Source organism: Oncorhynchus mykiss, chromosome 21, assembly GCF_013265735.2.
Source record: "Oncorhynchus mykiss isolate Arlee chromosome 21, USDA_OmykA_1.1, whole genome shotgun sequence".
Classification (NCBI taxonomy): domain Eukaryota; kingdom Metazoa; phylum Chordata; class Actinopteri; order Salmoniformes; family Salmonidae; genus Oncorhynchus; species Oncorhynchus mykiss.
Window position 1 is genome coordinate 62,835,575 of NC_048585.1, and position 18,756 is coordinate 62,854,330.

Genomic DNA, 18,756 nt, shown 5'->3' on the forward strand with positions numbered 1-18,756 from the left:
CATTCCAGCCATTACAATGAGCCCATCCTCCTATAACTCCTTCCACCAGCCTCCACTGTCACTTCAGCATAAAGAGAGATATTTTGTTGGGAAAGTTACTAATAACTAATGAAGGGGATTTTCTCTCTCTCAAACCCAAGCCAGTGAGCCAGTCCCTCCTTTACAGCTCACCAAGAGATTAAAATGGAAAGAAAGACACAAACAGGCTCTTAAGGTGGACATGCCATAAATTGTACAATGATAAATTGGGTAACTAATGACTATGACCTATGATAACTAATAACCAGGCGGATGAGGCCTTAACAAAACATGCTAGTTTAAACTTTAATAACCAGCACCATACTACTATAACACAAAAAGCAACATGTATTCGGAGACAGAAGAGCAATATAAATGTGATGACAGACGACTGATATGCAATTAGTTTACCCTCGTGGTTCTCAGAGAGTGTATCTCTTCACATACAGCACCAGTCAACAGTTTGGACACACCGACTCTTTCTAGGGTTTTTCTTAATTTGAACTATTTTATACATTAAAACTCTATGAAAAAAAACACACAGGGAACCTAAAAAGTGTTAAAACAAATCAAAATATAGATTCTTCAAAGTAGCCACCCTTTGCCTTGATGACAGTTTTCCATACTCTCTGCATTCTCTCAACCAGCTTCATGAGGTAGTCACCTGGAATGCATTTCAATTAACAGGTGTGCCTTGTTACAAGTTCATTTGTGGAATTTCTTTCCTTCTTGATGCGTTTAAGCCAATCAGTTGTGTTGTGACAAGGTAGGGGTTGAATGCAGAAGAGTCCACATTATGGCAAGAACAGCTCAAATAAGTAAAGAGAAAAAGACAGTCCATATTTACTTTAAAGACATGAAGGTCAGTCAATCCGGAAAATTTCAAGAACTTTGAAAGTTTCTTCAAGTGCAGTCGCAAAAACCATCAAGCGCTATGATGAAGCTGGCTCTCATCAGGACCACCACAGGAAAGGAAGATCCAGAGTTACCTCTGCTGCAGAGGATAAGTTCATTAGAGTTAACTGGCTCTCATGAGGACCGCCACAGGAAAGGAAGACCCAGAGTTACCTCTGCTGCAGAGGATAAGTTCAGTATAGTTAACTGCACTTCAGATTGCAGCCCAAATAAATGCTTCACAGAGTTCAAGTAACAGACACATCTCAACATCAACTGTTCAGAGGAGACAGTGTGAATCAGGTCTTCATGGTCGAATTACTGCAAAGAAAACACTACTAAAAGGACACCAATAATAAGAAGAGACTTGCTTGGACCAAGAAACACAAGTAATGGACATTAGATTGGTGGAAATCTGTCCTTTGGTCTGATGAGTCCTAATTTGAGAGTTTTGGTTTTAACCGCCGTATCTTTGTGAGACGCAGAGTAGGTGAACGGATGATCTCCGCATGTGTGGGTCCCACTGTGAAGCATGGAGGAGGAGGTGTGATGGTGTGGGCGTGCTTTGCTGGTGACACTGTCTGTGATTTATTTAGAATTCAAGGCACACTTAACCAGCATGGCTACCACAGCCTTCTGCAACAATACGCCATCCCATCTGGTTTGCGCTTAGTGGAACTAGCATTTGTTTTTCAACAGGACAATGACACAAAACACACCTCCAGGCTGTGTAAGGGCTATTTGACCAAGAAGGAGAGTGATGGAGTGCTGAATCAGATGACCTGGGCTCCAAAATCACTCAACCTCAACCCAATTGAAATGGTTTGGGATGAGTTGGACTGCAGAGTGAAGGAAAAGCAGCCAACAAGTGCTCAGCATATGTGGGATCTCATTCAAGACTGTTGGAAATGCATTCCAGGTGACTACCTTACGAAGCTTGTTGAGAGAATGCCAAGAGCGTGCAAATCTGTTATCAAGGCAAAGGGTGGCTACTTTGAAGAATCTCAAATAAACTCAGCACAAAAAGAAAACGTCCCTTTTTCAGGACCCTGTCTTTCAAAGATAATTCATAAAAATCTAAATAACTTCACAGATCTTCATTGTAAAGGGTTTAAACACTGTTTCCCATGCTTGTTCAATAAACCATAAACAATTAATAAGCATGCACCTGTGGAACGGTCCTTAAGACACTAACAGCTTACAGACGGTAGGCAATTAAGGTCACAGTTACGAAAACTTAGGACACTAAAGAGGCCTTTCTACTGACTCCAAAAGAAAGATGCCCAGGGTCCCTGCTTATCTGCGTGAACGTGCCTTAGGCATGCTGCAAGGAGGCATGAGGCCTGCAGATGTGACCAGAGCAATAAATTGCAATGTTCGTACTGTGAGACGCCTAAGACAGCTCTACAGGGAGACAGGACGGACAGCTGATCGTCCTCGCAGTGGCAGACCACGTGTAACAACACCTGCACAGGATCGGTACATCCAAACATCACACCTGCGGGACAGGTACAGGATGGCAACAACAACTGCTAAAGTTACACCAGGAACGCACAATCCCTCCATCAGTGCTCAGACTGTCCGCAATAGGCTGAGAGAGGCTGGACTGAGGGCTTGTAGGCCTGTTGTAAGGCAGATCCTCACCAGACATCACCAGCAACAACGTCGCCTATGGGCACAAACCCACCGTCAGGACTGGCAGAGGGTGGTCTTCACTGAGGAGTCGTGGTTTTGTCCCACCAAGGGTGATGGTCGGATTCACGTTTATCGTAGAAGGAATGAGCGTTACACCGAGGCCTGTATCCTGGAACGGAATCGATTTGGATGTGGAGGGTCCGTCATGGTCTGGGGCGGTGTGTCACAACATCATCGGACTGAGCTTGTTGTCATTGTAGGCAATCTCAACGCTGTGCGTTACAGGGAAGACCTCCTCCCTCATGTGGTTCCCTTCCTGCAGGCTCATCCTGACATGACCCTCCAGCATGACAATGCCACCAGCCATACTGCTAGTTCTGTGCATGATTTCCTGCAAGATAGGAATGTCAGTGTTCTGCCATGGCCAGCGAAGAGCCCGGATCTCAATCCCATTGAGCACGTCTGGAACCTGTTGAATCGGAGGGTGAGGGCTAGTGCCATTCCCCCCAGAAATGTCCGGGAACTTGCAGGTGCCTTGGTGGAGGAGTGGGGTAACATTTCACAGCAAGAACGTGCAAATCTAGTGCAGTCCATGAGGAGGAGATGCACTGCAGTACTTAATGCAGCTGGTGGCCACACCAGATACTGACTGTTACTTTTGATTTTGACCCCCCCCCCATTTGTTCAGGGACACATAATTAAATTTTTGTTAGTCACATGTCTGTAGAACTTGTTCAGTTTATGTCTCAGTTGTTGAATCTTGTTATGTTCATACAAATATTTACACATGTTAAGTTTGCTGAAAATAAATGCAGTTGACAGTGAGAGGACATTTATTTTTTATAAAATATAAAATATATTTTGATTTGTTTAACACTTTTTTGGTTACTACATGATTCCATATGTGTTATTTCATAGTTTTGATGTCTTCACTATAATTCTACAACGTAGAAAATAGTAAAAATAAAGAAAAACCCTTGAATGAGTAGGTGTGTCCAAACTTTGACTGGCATTGTCCATCATCGTATTAAAGATGACGTGGGTGTCCATCATATTAATGATGACGTGGGTGTCCATCATCATACTAAAGGAGATGACGTGGGTGTCCATCATATTAATGATGACGTGGGCGTCCATCATATTAATGGTGACGTGGGTGTCCATCATATTAATGATGACGTGGGTGTCCATCATATTAATGGTGACGTGGGTGTCCATCATATTAATGGTGACGTGGGTGTCCATCATATTAATGGTGACGTGGGTGTCCATCATATTAATGGTGACGTGGGTGTCCATCATATTAATGGTGACGTGGGTGTCCATCATATTAATGATGACGTGGGTGTCCATCATATTATAGAAGATGACGTGGGTGTCGATAAGAAGATTAAATTGTTGTGGTGGGAGGAGGGGGAAGAGGAGGGTTAGTTACCTGTATAGTAAGAGGTATAGTACTGCCCCAGATCATAGTGGTGGGAGGAGGAAGAGGAGGGTTAGTTACCTGTATAGTAAGAGGTATAGTACTGCCCCAGATCATAGTGGTGGGATGAGGAAGAGGAGGGTTAGTTACCTGTATAGTATGAGGTATACTACTACCCCAGATCATAGCAGCAGGAGGAGGGGGCGGAGGGAATCCCCCAGAAGCCCCGGGGAACCAGGTGTTGGACGCCAGTGGCCCAGCTGATAGGATGGTGATCTCTGGACGGCTTTAATAACATGGAGAGGACATCAGTATGCCACAGGCCAGAGGTATGCCACCTGCCAGAGGTATGCCACCGGCCAGAGGTATGCCACCGGCCAGAGGTATGCCACAGGCCAGAGGTATGCCACAGGCCAGAGGTATGCCACAGGCCAGAGGTATGCCACAGGCCAGAGGTATGCCACAGGCCAGAGGTATGCCACCGGCCAGAGGTATGCCACAGGCCAGAGGCATGCCACCGGCCAGAGGCATGCCACCGGCCAGAGGCATGCCACCGGCCAGAGGCATGCCACCGGCCAGAGGCATGCCACAGGCCAGAGGCATGCCACAGGCCAGAGGCATGCCACCGGCCAGAGGTATGCCACCGGCCAGAGGTATGCCACAGGCCAGAGGTATACCACAGGCCAGAGGCATGCCACAGGCCAGAGGCATGCCACAGGCCAGAGGTATGCCACAGGCCAGAGGTATGTAATCAAAGCTCAATCTATAATGATGAAAACACCAGAAAGCTAAACTTGGGTGTATCGGATCTGATCTGATCTGTGAAATGCGTCACTAAACTCAGCCGTAAACTTACCTCCTGTCTCTGGGGTTGCTCTCGCACAGGGAAGTGGATCTAGTTGATGCTGAGACAGAGAAACACCGTTTTTTATTGAACCAGGAAGAACTATTAAGGTCTGAGAAACCTCTTTCACAAGGGACAGACACCTGGTCAAGAGGGGCAATTTAGCCATCACACTCATTATAAAGCTCATAACATAAGATGGCCTAGTCATAATGCCGTGTTCAAAACAACTGGGAACTTGGAAATCTCAGACTTCCAACTTCAGCGTGTTCAAGACAACTGGGAACATGGAAATATCAGACTTCCAACTTCAGCGTGTTCAAGACAACTGGGAACTCAGGAAAAAAAACTGGTACAACTGGCTAAAATGGTTTTTGAAGAGTAATCCAACTCTGGAACTCAGGCCTCTTTCTAGAGCTCTGACTTTACGACCTGCAGATCACTGACGCCACGATTTGACCTCGTATTTTTCCAGTTCCTAAGTTGTCTTGAAAGCGGCAAGTGCTAATAACACCAGGGAAGATTTCTTTATAGCTCTAACAACAGTTCCCCTAGCCTACACACTGATCTTGGGTCAGCTTTGTATTTTTCCCCACTAACGATTAAGGTTATGCTTTGTTGAAGGGAAGCTGATCCTAGATCTGTACCTAGGGGAAACTTCATCCAGGAGCAGCTCCTATATACAGACAAGTCATCCGTTGTTGTGTAGAGTAATAAAGGGAAAAAGACAGGGATACTCACTCCTCTTAATGGCGGCCCTGATGGAGGACAGAGGACCTTGGCTGGAGGAAAGGAAGAAGGAAAGAATCAAGGGAAAGAGAAAGTTCACCTGCTATCTTACTCCATTACAGATTACACAGTGCAGGTTTCCTTCTAGAAACACAGCTAAGGTGTGTGTGTATTTATTATGGATCCCCATTCGTTATAACATCTACAGAAAAGACAGGAATGCCAGTGGTGGAGGTGCTGCTGTTTATATTCAGAACCACATTCCTGTAAAGATTAGAGAGGAGCGCAGGTTAAATACTGTTGAAGTAATATGGCTACAGGTTCATCTGCCTCAACTAAAACCCATTCTGGTGGGAAGCTGCTATAGACCACCAAGTGCTAACAGTCAGTATCTGGATAATGTTAAATACTGTTGAAGTAATATGGCTACAGGTTCATCTGCCTCACCTAAAGCCCATTCTGGTGGGAAGCTGCTATAGACCAGCGAGTGTTAACAGTCAGTATTTGGATAACGTGTGAAATGCTTGATAATGTATGTGATATCAACAGAGAGATATATTTTCTGGGTGATTTAAATATTGACTGGCCATCATCAAGCTGCCCACTCAAGGAAAAAGCTTCAAACTGTAACCAGTGCCTGCAACCTGGTTCAGGTTATCAGTCAACCTACCAGGGTATTTACAAACAGCACAGGAATGAAATCATCAATATGTATTGATCACATCTTTACTAAAACTGCAGAAATTTGCTTTAAAGCGGTATCCAAATCCATCGGATGTAGTGATCACAATATAGTAGCCATATCTAGGAAAACCACAGTTCCAAAGGCTGGGCCTAATATAGTGTATAAGAGGTCAGGCTGGGCCTAATATAGTGTATAAGAGGACAGGCTGGGCCTAATATAGTGTATAAGAGGACAGGCTGGGCCTAATGTAGTCTATAAGAGGTCAGGCTGGGCCTAATATAGTGTATAAGAGGTCAGGCTGGGCCTAATAGAGTGTATCAGAGGTCAGGCTGGGCCTAATATAGTGTATCAGAGGTCAGGCTGGGCCTAATATAGTGTATAAGAGGTCAGGCTGGGCCTAATAGAGTGTATCAGAGGTTAGGCTGGGCCTAATATAGTGTATAAGAGGTCAGGCTGGGCCTAATATAGTGTATAAGAGGTCAGGCTGGGCCTAATATAGTGTATAAGAGGTCAGGCTGGGCCTAATATAGTGTATAAGAGGTCAGGCTGGGCCTAATATAGTGTATAAGAGGTCAGGCTGGGCCTAATATAGTGTATAAGAGGTCAGGCTGGGCCTAATATAGTGTATCAGAGGTCAGGCTGGACCTAATATAGTGTATAAGAGGTCAGGCTGGGCCTAATATAGTGTATCAGAGGTCAGGCTGGGCCTAATATAGTGTATAAGAGGTCAGGCTGGGCCTAATATAGTGTATAAGAGGTCAGGCTGGGCATAATATAGTGTATAAGAGGTCAGGCTGGGCCTAATATAGTGTATAAGAGGTCAGGCTGGGCCTAATATAGTGTATAAGAGGTCAGGCTGGGCCTAATATAGTGTATCAGAGGTCAGGCTGGGCCTAATATAGTGTATCAGAGGTCAGGCTGGGCCTAATATAGTGTATCAGAGGTCAGGCTGGGCCTAATAGAGTGTATCAGAGGTCAGGCTGGGCCTAATATAGTGTATAAGAGGTCAGGCTGGGCCTAATAGAGTGTATCAGAGGTCAGGCTGGGCCTAATAGAGTGTATCAGAGGTCAGGCTGGGCCTAATATAGTGTATAAGAGGTCAGGCTGGGCCTAATATAGTGTATAAGAGGTCAGGCTGGGCCTAATATAGTGTATAAGAGGTCAGGCTGGGCCTAATATAGTGTATAAGAGGTCAGGCTGGGCCTAATAGAGTGTATCAGAGGTCAGACTGGGCTTAATATAGTGTATAAGAGGTCAGACTGGGCCTAATATAGTGTATAAGAGGTCAGGCTGGGCCTAATATAGTGTATAAGAGGTCAGGCTGGGCCTAATATAGTGTATAAGAGGTCAGGCTGGGCCTAATATAGTGTATAAGAGGTCAGGCTGGGCCTAATATAGTGTATAAGAGGTCAGGCTGGGCCTAATATAGTGTATAAGAGGTCAGGCTGGGCCTAATATAGTCTATAAGAGGTCAGGCTGAGCCTAATATAGTGTATAAGAGGTCAGGCTGGGCCTAATATAGTGTATCAGAGATCAGCCTGGGCCTAATACAGTGTATAAGAGGTCAGGCTGGGCCTAATATAGTGTATCAGAGGTCAGGCTGGGCCTAATATAGTGTATCAGAGGTCAGGCTGGGCCTAATAGAGTGTATCAGAGGTCAGGCTGGGCCTAATATAGTGTATAAGAGGTCAGGCTGGGCCTAATAGAGTGTATCAGAGGTTAGGCTGGGCCTAATATAGTGTATAAGAGGTCAGGCTGGGCCTAATATAGTGTATAAGAGGTCAGGCTGGGCCTAATATAGTGTATAAGAGGTCAGGCTGGGCCTAATATAGTGTATAAGAGGTCAGGCTGGGCCTAATATAGTCTATAAGAGGTCAGGCTGGGCCTAATATAGTGTATAAGAGGTCAGGCTGGGCCTAATATAGTGTATAAGAGGTCAGGCTGGGCCTAATATAGTGTATCAGAGGTCAGGCTGGACCTAATATAGTGTATAAGAGGTCAGGCTGGGCCTAATATAGTGTATCAGAGGTCAGGCTGGGCCTAATATAGTGTATCAGAGGTCAGGCTGGGCCTAATATAGTGTATAAGAGGTCAGGCTGGGCATAATATAGTGTATAAGAGGTCAGGCTGGGCCTAATATAGTGTATAAGAGGTCAGGCTGGGCCTAATATAGTGTATAAGAGGTCAGGCTGGGCCTAATATAGTGTATCAGAGGTCAGGCTGGGCCTAATATAGTGTATCAGAGGTCAGGCTGGGCCTAATATAGTGTATCAGAGGTCAGGCTGGGCCTAATAGAGTGTATCAGAGGTCAGGCTGGGCCTAATATAGTGTATAAGAGGTCAGGCTGGGCCTAATAGAGTGTATCAGAGGTCAGGCTGGGCCTAATAGAGTGTATCAGAGGTCAGGCTGGGCCTAATATAGTGTATAAGAGGTCAGGCTGGGCCTAATATAGTGTATAAGAGGTCAGGCTGGGCCTAATATAGTGTATAAGAGGTCAGGCTGGGCCTAATATAGTGTATAAGAGGTCAGGCTGGGCCTAATAGAGTGTATCAGAGGTCAGACTGGGCTTAATATAGTGTATAAGAGGTCAGACTGGGCCTAATATAGTGTATAAGAGGTCAGGCTGGGCCTAATATAGTGTATAAGAGGTCAGGCTGGGCCTAATATAGTGTATAAGAGGTCAGGCTGGGCCTAATATAGTGTATAAGAGGTCAGGCTGGGCCTAATATAGTGTATAAGAGGTCAGGCTGGGCCTAATATAGTGTATCAGAGGTCAGGCTGGGCCTAATAGAGTGTATCAGAGGTCAGGCTGGGCCTAATATAGTGTATAAGAGGTCAGGCTGGGCCTAATATAGTGTATAAGAGGTCAGGCTGGGCCTAATATAGTGTATAAGAGGTCAGACTGGGCTTAATATAGTGTATAAGAGGTCAGACTGGGCCTAATATAGTGTATAAGAGGTCAGGCTGGGCCTAATATAGTGTATAAGAGGTCAGGCTGGGCCTAATATAGTGTATAAGAGGTCAGGCTGGGTCTAATATAGTCTATAAGAGGTCAGGCTGAGCCTAATATAGTGTATAAGAGGTCAGGCTGGGCCTAATATAGTGTATAAGAGGTCAGGCTGGGCCTAATATAGTGTATAAGAGGTCAGGCTGGCCTAATATAGTGTATACGAGGTCATAAAATATGTTTTGTAGTGATTCCTATGTTGTTGATGGATAAAGAGTTACCTGTCTAACAGAACACAGAGGGTGTTCTTTAATGGAATCCTCTCCAACATAATCCAGGTAACAGAACACAGATGGTGTTCTTTAATGGAATCCTCTCCAACATAATCCAGGTAACAGAACACAGATGGTGTTCTTTAATGGAATCCTCTCCAACATAATCCAGTTAGAATCAGGAATTCCCCAGGGCAGCTGTCTAGGCCCCTTACTTTTTTCAATCTTTACTAACAACATGCCACTGGCTTTAAGTAAAGCCATTGTGTCTGTGTGTGCTGATGACTCAACACTATACACGCCAGCTACTACAGCAACTGAAATGATTGCAACACTTAACAAAGAGTTTTAGTTAGTTTCAGAATGGGTGGTAAGGAATAAGTTAGTCCCAAATATTTCCCTAAACCTCAACTAAATCTTGTAATGAATAATGTGGAAATTGAGCAAATTGAGATGACCCTGGATTGTAAACTGTCATGGTCAAAACATATTGATACAACAGATGCTAGCAGCACTGCTGGCCCTTGGATGAACACAGAGAGCTAACATCAATAATATGTATGTAAATCTCTCCTGGCTCAAAGTGGAGAAGAGATTGACTTCATCACTAATTGTATTTATGAGAGGAATTGACGTGTTGAATGCACCAGTGGTCTGTTTAAACTACTGGCACACAGCTCAGACACCCATGCATACCCCACAAGACATGCCACCAGAGGTCTCTTCACAGTTCCCAAGTCCAGAACAGACTATGGGAGCAGCACAGTACTACATAGAGCCATGACTACATGGAACTCTATTCCACAGTACTACATAGAGACATGACTACATGGAACTCTATTCCACAGTACTACATAGAGCCATGACTACATGGAACTCTATTCCACAGTACTACATAGAGCCACGACTACATGGAACTCTATTCCACAGTACTACATAGAGCCATGACTACATGGAACTCTATTCCACAGTACTACATAGAGCCATGACTACATGGAACTCTATTCCACAGTACTACATAGAGCCATGACTACATGGAACTCTATTCCACAGTACTACATAGAGACATGACTACATGGAACTCTGTTCCACAGTACTACATAGAGCCATGACTACATGGAACTCTATTCCACAGTACTACATAGAGCCATGACTACATGGAACTCTATTCCACAGTACTACATAGAGTCATGACTACATGGAACTCTATTCCACAGTACTACATAGAGCCATGACTACATGGAACTCTATTCCACAGTACTACATAGAGCCATGACTACATGGAACTCTATTCCACAGTACTACATAGAGCCACGACTACATGGAACTCTATTCAACAGTACTACATAGAGCCATGACTACATGGAACTCTATTCCACAGTACTACATAGAGCCATGACTACATGGAACTCTATTCCACAGTACTACATAGAGCCATGACTACATGGAACTCTATTCCACAGTACTACATAGAGCCACGACTACATGGAACTCTATTCCACAGTACTACATAGAGCCACGACTACATGGAACTCTATTCCACAGTACTACATAGAGCCATGACTACATGGAACTCTATTCCACAGTACTACATAGAGCCATGACTACATGGAACTCTATTCCACAGTACTACATAGAGCCATGACAACATGGAACTCTATTCCACATTACTACATAGAGCCATGACAACATGGAACTCTATTCCACAGTACTACATAGAGCCATGACTACATGGAACTCTATTCCACAGTACTACATAGAGCCACGACTACATGGAACTCTATTCCACAGTACTACATAGAGCCATGACTACATGGAACTCTATTCCACAGTACTACATAGAGCCATGACTACATGGAACTCTATTCCACAGTACTACATAGAGCCATGACTACATGGAACTCTATTCCACAGTACTACATAGAGCCATGACCACATGGAACTCTATTCCACAGTACTACATAGAGCCATGACTACATGGAACTCTATTCCACAGTACTACATAGAGCCATGACTACATGGAACTCTATTCCACAGTACTACATAGAGCCATGACAACATGGAACTCTATTCCACAGTACTACATAGAGCCATGACTACATGGAACTCTATTCCACAGTACTACATAGAGCCATGACTACATGGAACTCTATTCCACAGTACTACATAGAGCCATGACTACATGGAACTCTATTCCACAGTACTACATAGAGCCATGACCACATGGAACTCTATTCCACAGTACTACATAGAGCCACGACTACATGGAACTCTATTCCACAGTACTACATAGAGCCACGACTACATGGAACTCTATTCCACAGTACTACATAGAGCCACGACTACATGGAACTCTATTCCACAGTACTACATAGAGCCACGACTACATGGAACTCTATTCCACATCAGGTAACTGATGCAGCAGGAGAATCAGATTAAAAAACAGATAAAAATACACCTTATGGAACAGGGGGGACTGTGAAGAGACATACACAATAACATGCCCACTATACACACACAATAACATACCCACTATACACACACACACACACAATAACATACCCACTATACACACACAATAACATACCCACTATACACACACAATAACATGCCCACTATACACACAATAACATACCCACTATACACACACAATAACATACCCACTATACACACACAATAACATGCCCACTATACACACAATAACATACCCACTATACACACACAATAACATGCCCACTATACACACACAATAACATACCCACTATACACACACAATAACATACCCACTATACACACACACACAATAACATGCCCACTATACACACACAATAACATACCCACTATACACACACAATAACATGCCCACTATACACACACAATAACATACCCACTATATACACACACAATAACATACCCACTATACACACACAATAACATGCCCACTATACACACACAATAACATACCCACTATACACACACAATAACATGTCCACTATACACACACACACAATAACATACCCACTATACACACACACACAATAACATGCCCACTATACACACACAATAACATGCCCACTATACACACACAATAACATACCCACTATACACACACAATAACATACCCACTATACACACACAATAACATGCCCACTATACACACACAATAACATGCCCACTATACACACAATAACATACCCACTATACACACACAATAACATACCCACTATACACACACAATAACATGCCCACTATACACACAATAACATACCCACTATACACACACAATAACATGCCCACTATACACACACAATAACATGCCCACTATACACACACAATAACATACCCACTATACACACACAATAACATACCCACTATACACACACAATAACATACCCACTATACACACACAATAACATACCCACTATACACACACAATAACATACCCACTATATACACACACAATAACATACCCACTATACACACACAATAACATACCCACTATACTCACACAATAACATGCCCACTATACACACACAATAGCATACCCACTATACACACACAATAACATACCCACTATACACACACACACAATAACATGCCCACTATACACACACAATAACATACCCACTATACACACACAATAACATGCCCAATATACACACACAATAACATGCCCACTATACACACACGATAACATACCCACTATACACACACAATAACATGCCCACTATACACACACAATAACATACCCACTATACACACACAATAACATACCCACTATACACACACAATAACATGCCCACTATACACACACAATAACATGCCCACTATACACACACAATAACATACCCACTATACACACACAATAACATACCCACTATACACACACAATAACATACCCACTATACACACACAATAACATACCCACTATACACACACAATAACATACCCACTATATACACACACAATAACATACCCACTATACACACACAATAACATGCCCACTATACACACACAATAACATACCCACTTTACACACACAATAACATACCCACTATACACACACAATAACATACCCACTATACACACACACAATAACATGCCCACTATACACACACAATAACATACCCACTATACACACACAATAACATGCCCACTATACACACACAATAACATACCCACTTTACACACACAATAACATACCCACTATACACACACAATAACATACCCACTATATACACACACAATAACATACCCACTATACACACACAATAACATGCCCACTATACACACACAATAACATACCCACTATACACACACAATAACATACCCACTATACACACACAATAACATACCCACTATACACACACAATAACATACCCACTATACACTCACAATAACATACCCACTATACACACACACACAATAACATACCCACTATACACACACAATAACATGCCCACTATACACACAATAACATACCCACTATACACACACAATAACTTGCCCACTATACACACACAATAACATGCCCACTACACACACACAATAACATACCCACTATACACACACAATAACATACCCACTATACACACACAATAACATGCCCACTATACACACACAATAACATACCCACTATACACACACACTAACATACCCACTATACACACACACAATAACATACCCACTATACACACACAATAACATGCCCACTATACACACACGATAACATACCCACTATACACACACAATAACATGCCCACTATACACACACAATAACATACCCACTATACACACACAATAACATACCCACTATACACACACAATAACATACCCACTATACACACACAATAACATGCCCACTATACACACACAATAACATGCCCACTATACACACACAATAACATACCCACTATACACACACAATAACATACCCACTATACACACACAATAACATACCCACTATACACACACAATAACATACCCACTATACACACACAATAACATGCCCACTATACACACACAATAACATACCCACTATACACACACACACACACACAATAACATGCCCACTATACACACACACAAACACACAATAACATGCGCATTATACAGACACATACAAGGATTTTCTATTGTAAATATGTGGTCGTAGAGTAGAGGGCACACACTTAATTGGCAGGAACTAATGGGGATCCATAATAAACACCAGGAAGAGTAGCTGCTACCTTGACAGGAACTGTCAAGGCAGCAGCTACTCTTCCTGGGGTTTATTAAGTATCTCCATTAGTTCCAAGGCAGCAGCTACACTTCCTGAGGTCCTGCTAAATTGGTTTATTGGAGGAAGTCAGATAGACTACTACACTTGTTCGGGAGGGAAATTCCTCACCCAACCACTAGCCCTGTTAATACCTCCTAACCTGATAGCCACGTGTTTGTGTGTGTGTGTCAAGCAAGGTAATAATTAATATGACAGTTATCTGTCAGAACTCACCTCAGTCTGTGTTCCTTGTGCCTCTCTGAGAGCAAGAGAGGGAGAAAGAGAGAGAGAGAAGAGAGGGAGAAAGAGAGAGAGAGAAAGAGAGCGAGAGAAGAGGGGGAGAAAGAGAGAGAGAGAAGAGGGGGAGAAAGAGAGAGATGGAAGAGGGAGAAAGAGAGAGAGGGAAGAGGGAGAAAGAGAGAAGAGAGGGAGAAAGAGAGAAGAGGGAGAAAGAGAGGGAGAAAGAGAGAAGAGAGGGAGAGAGAGAGAGAGAGAGAGAGAGAGAGAGGGAGAAAGAGAGAGAGAGAAAGAAAGAGAGGGAGAAAGAGAGAGAGAGAGAAGAGGGAGAAAGAGAGAGAGAGCGAGAAGAGAGAGAGAGAGAAGAGAGGGAGAAAGAGAGAGAGAGCGAGAAGAGAGAGAGAAGAGAGAGAGAGAAGAGCATGGTTACTGAGAGAACAGTAGCTACAGTTTACCTGGCCACTCTTAACACCCTGGAGATGATCAGCTTCCAACAGGCGTATTCCCCCTTTAACTCCCCCGTTCTCAAGTCAACTTACCTGGTCCAATAGAATAAAGATAGATAACTCCCCTGGTCCAATAGAATAAAGATAGATAACTCCCCTGGTCCAATATAATAAAGATAGATAACTCCCCTGGTCCAATAGAATAAAGATAGATAACTCCCCAGCATCTAAAGTTCCTCTGTCAGTGCTTCGGATAAAACAAAAAATCCACAGAAATTTTACAGCAGAACTCCAACAGTTCTTGTGGATCCAATCTCTTCCAGAATGTAGTAAACTGAAGAAAGTCCAACGCTGTCCAACGGAACTCTCTCTCTGGGTTCCAGAAAGCAAGGCTTTGTCCCTAATGGAAACCCATGTAGTGCACTACAGTGCATTCGGAAAGTATTCAGACCCCTTCACTTTGTCCACATTTTGTTATGTTTACAGTCAAACTGAGCAATCGGGGGAGAAGGGCCTTGGTCAGGGAGGTGACCAAGAACACGATGGTCACTCTGACAGAGCTCCAGAGTTCCTCTGTGGAGATGGGAGAACCTTCCAGAAGGACAACCATCTCTGCAGCACTCCACCAATCAGGCCTTTATGGTATATTGGCCAGACGGAAGCCACTCCTCAGTGAAAGGCACATGACAGCCAGCTTGGAATTGGTCAAAAGGCACCCAAAGACTCTCAGACCATGAGAAACAAGATCCTCTGGTCTGATGAAACCAAGAATTGAATTCTTTGGCCTGAATGCCAAGCGTCACGTATGGAGGAAATCTGGCACCATCCCTACGGTGAAGCATGGTGGTGGCAGCATCATGCTGTGGGGATGTTATTCAGCGGCAGGGACTGGGAGACTAGTCAGGATAGACGCAAAGATGAACGCAGCAAAGTACAGAGAGATACTTGATGAAAACCTGCTGCAGAGTGCTCAGAACCTCAGACTGGGGTGAAGGTTCACCTTCCAATAGGACAACAACCCTAAGCACACAGCCAAAACAATGCAGGGGTGGCTTCGGGAAAAGTCTCTGAATGTCCTTAACTGGCCCAGCCAGAGCCTGGACATGAACCCGATCGAACATCTCTGAAGAGACCTGAAAATATCTGTGCAGCAACGCTCCCCATCCAACCTGACAGAGCTTGAGGGGATCTGCAGAGAAGAATGGGAGAAACTCCCCAAATACAGGTGTGCCAAGCTTGTAGCGTCAAACCCAAGAAGACTCGAGGCTGTAATCGATGCCAAAGGTGCTTCAACAAACTACTGAGTAAAGGGCCTGAATACTTAAGTAAATGTGATATTTCAGTTTGACATATTTTATAAATTTGCAAAAATGTCGATTTTTTTTGTTGTTGCTTCGTCATTATGGGGTATTGTGATGTCATTATGGGGTATTGTGATGTCATTATGGGGTATTGTGATGTCATTATGGGGTATTGTGATGTCATTATGGGGTATTGTGATGTCATTATGGGGTATTGTGATGTCATTATGGGGTATTGTGATGTCATTATGGGGTATTGTGATGTCATTATGGTGTATTGTGATGTCATTATGGGGTATTGTAATGTCATTATGGGGTATTGTGATGTCATTATGGGGTATTGTGATGTCATTATGGGGTATTGTGATGTCATTATGGGGTATTGTGATGTCATTATGGGGTATTGTGATGTCATTATGGGGTATTATGTGTAGATTGATGAGGGGAAAAAACAATTGAATCCATTTTAGAATAGGGCTGTAAAGTAACAAAATGTGGAAAAGGGGTCTGAATACTTTCCAGAAGCCCGGTATTTAGGGTGCCATTTGGTACACAACCTAATTGCTCTTAGTGTGAATGCTTACAGTTTAATTATGCATGAGCTATAATGCATTATAACGCTGATATGAAGGATTTATTTAGGAATATCTGAAACAGCATGTCAGGCTTCACCACATTTGTGTGTGTGTGCAGGTGTGTGCGTGCGTGTGTGTGTGTGTGCGTGTGTGTGTGTGCATGCGTGCGTTTGTGTGCAGGTGTGTGTGTGTGCGTGCTCTGAGAGGAGGTACCAGGGAGAGCTGATTCACCCCAGGAATGCAGAGGGTAGGCCCTGCCAGGACACACACACACACACACACACACACACACACACACACACACACACACACACACACACACACACACACACAGAGTTAGCAAATGTGGTGACTGTGGACAGTATCTAGGCCTAGATCTTTTCACTCTGGCCCAGAGAGCAATTCTACTTGATGCCTGCAGGATGTGTTTGTGTCTTCCCTGCCAGGCTGAAGGAATGTGAGGATTTGTTGTGTTTTGCATCCTCCCTAGCAGTGTCTGAAACAGCACCCTATTCCCTATGTAGTGCACTATTTTTGACCTGGGCTCTGATCAAAATGAGTGCACTATCTAGGAAATAGGGTGCCATTTGGGATGAAATCCTAGTCCTCCTCCTCCTCCTCCTCCTATCCAACAGAGACCAGCCAACCATACCAGGTATCAAATGGAAGAAAACCTACTGAAACAGGACTGACAGAACAAACAAGAAACACTATTTTTTGTGTGTTCCGTTGCAAAACGTTTTTCTACAGTGTGCACTAATGAATATAAACAGAGATTGTGGGGAAGGTTGTTTGGTGAGATATTTTACCTCCAGATGAGTTGGTCGGTCTGGGTTGGCGTCTTATAACAGGTTCCCTCGGCTCTCCTCTCAAACTCTCCCGCTCCTCGTCCTCCATTCTCCTCGCCTCAGCCATCGCAGAGAGACAATATCCTAGTGTGAGAACGAAGACGACTGGCTAGTGCGACAACTCCAATACAATGGATACCAGCAACATTTCCCTAATTAGTCGAGAAACCGACTGGCTGCCGGAGACGTGCGCGAAAGGCTCCCCAACTTTTACCAAAACAACACAACTCGCATAACTTGTCACAAAATAAGTAATTCGCCACCGTTGGTATTGTTTAAAACTATCATCAAAAAATGAAAAACAATAGTTATTTGTTGATAATAATAGCCGGAGAGACATTCGAATAATAGTTAGTCTGGCATCTCTCGCTCCAAGGCGTGTGTGTCGTGAGCAGCAATAGTGGAATCGACGGTTTGCCTTCAAATTAAAAGTTTCCCATTGATACTGATACAAACGGATGAAAATAGTGGGAATCGTGCCACAATTGAACTAGATAATGCTAGACAAAGTTGCAATGTTGTTATATAAAAACAACCAAATACAATAATTAGTTAATTTTATTTTTTTTAAAGATACAAATCTGTTGAATTCGCTGTGGATGTATCGTCCTCAGGATTGCGTTGTGGCATAGGATCTGGGAT

At 43.5% G+C, this 18,756-nt stretch overlaps 1 protein-coding gene across 2 annotated transcripts in view; it reads right to left on the reverse strand.

The window, feature by feature from the left end:
- Positions 1-18,532, reverse strand: part of LOC110500819 (SH3 domain-containing protein 19-like) — a 40,119-nt gene extending 21,587 nt beyond the window's left edge. The window contains exons 1-5 of one of the 2 annotated variants that reach the window (XM_036958386.1): positions 18,076-18,531; positions 14,942-14,966; positions 5,556-5,596; positions 4,827-4,875; positions 4,121-4,256 (exon numbers count right to left, since the gene is read on the reverse strand). In XM_036958386.1, coding sequence (XP_036814281.1) covers positions 4,121-4,256; positions 4,827-4,875; positions 5,556-5,596; positions 14,942-14,966; positions 18,076-18,181 — 357 coding nt within the window. In that variant the 5' untranslated portion in view covers positions 18,182-18,531. Of the gene's footprint in view, positions 1-4,120; positions 4,257-4,826; positions 4,876-5,555; positions 5,597-14,941; positions 14,967-18,075 lie in introns of both variants that reach the window. The other variant, XM_036958387.1, reaches the window with a different exon arrangement.
- Positions 18,533-18,756: the final 224 nt, after the last annotated feature.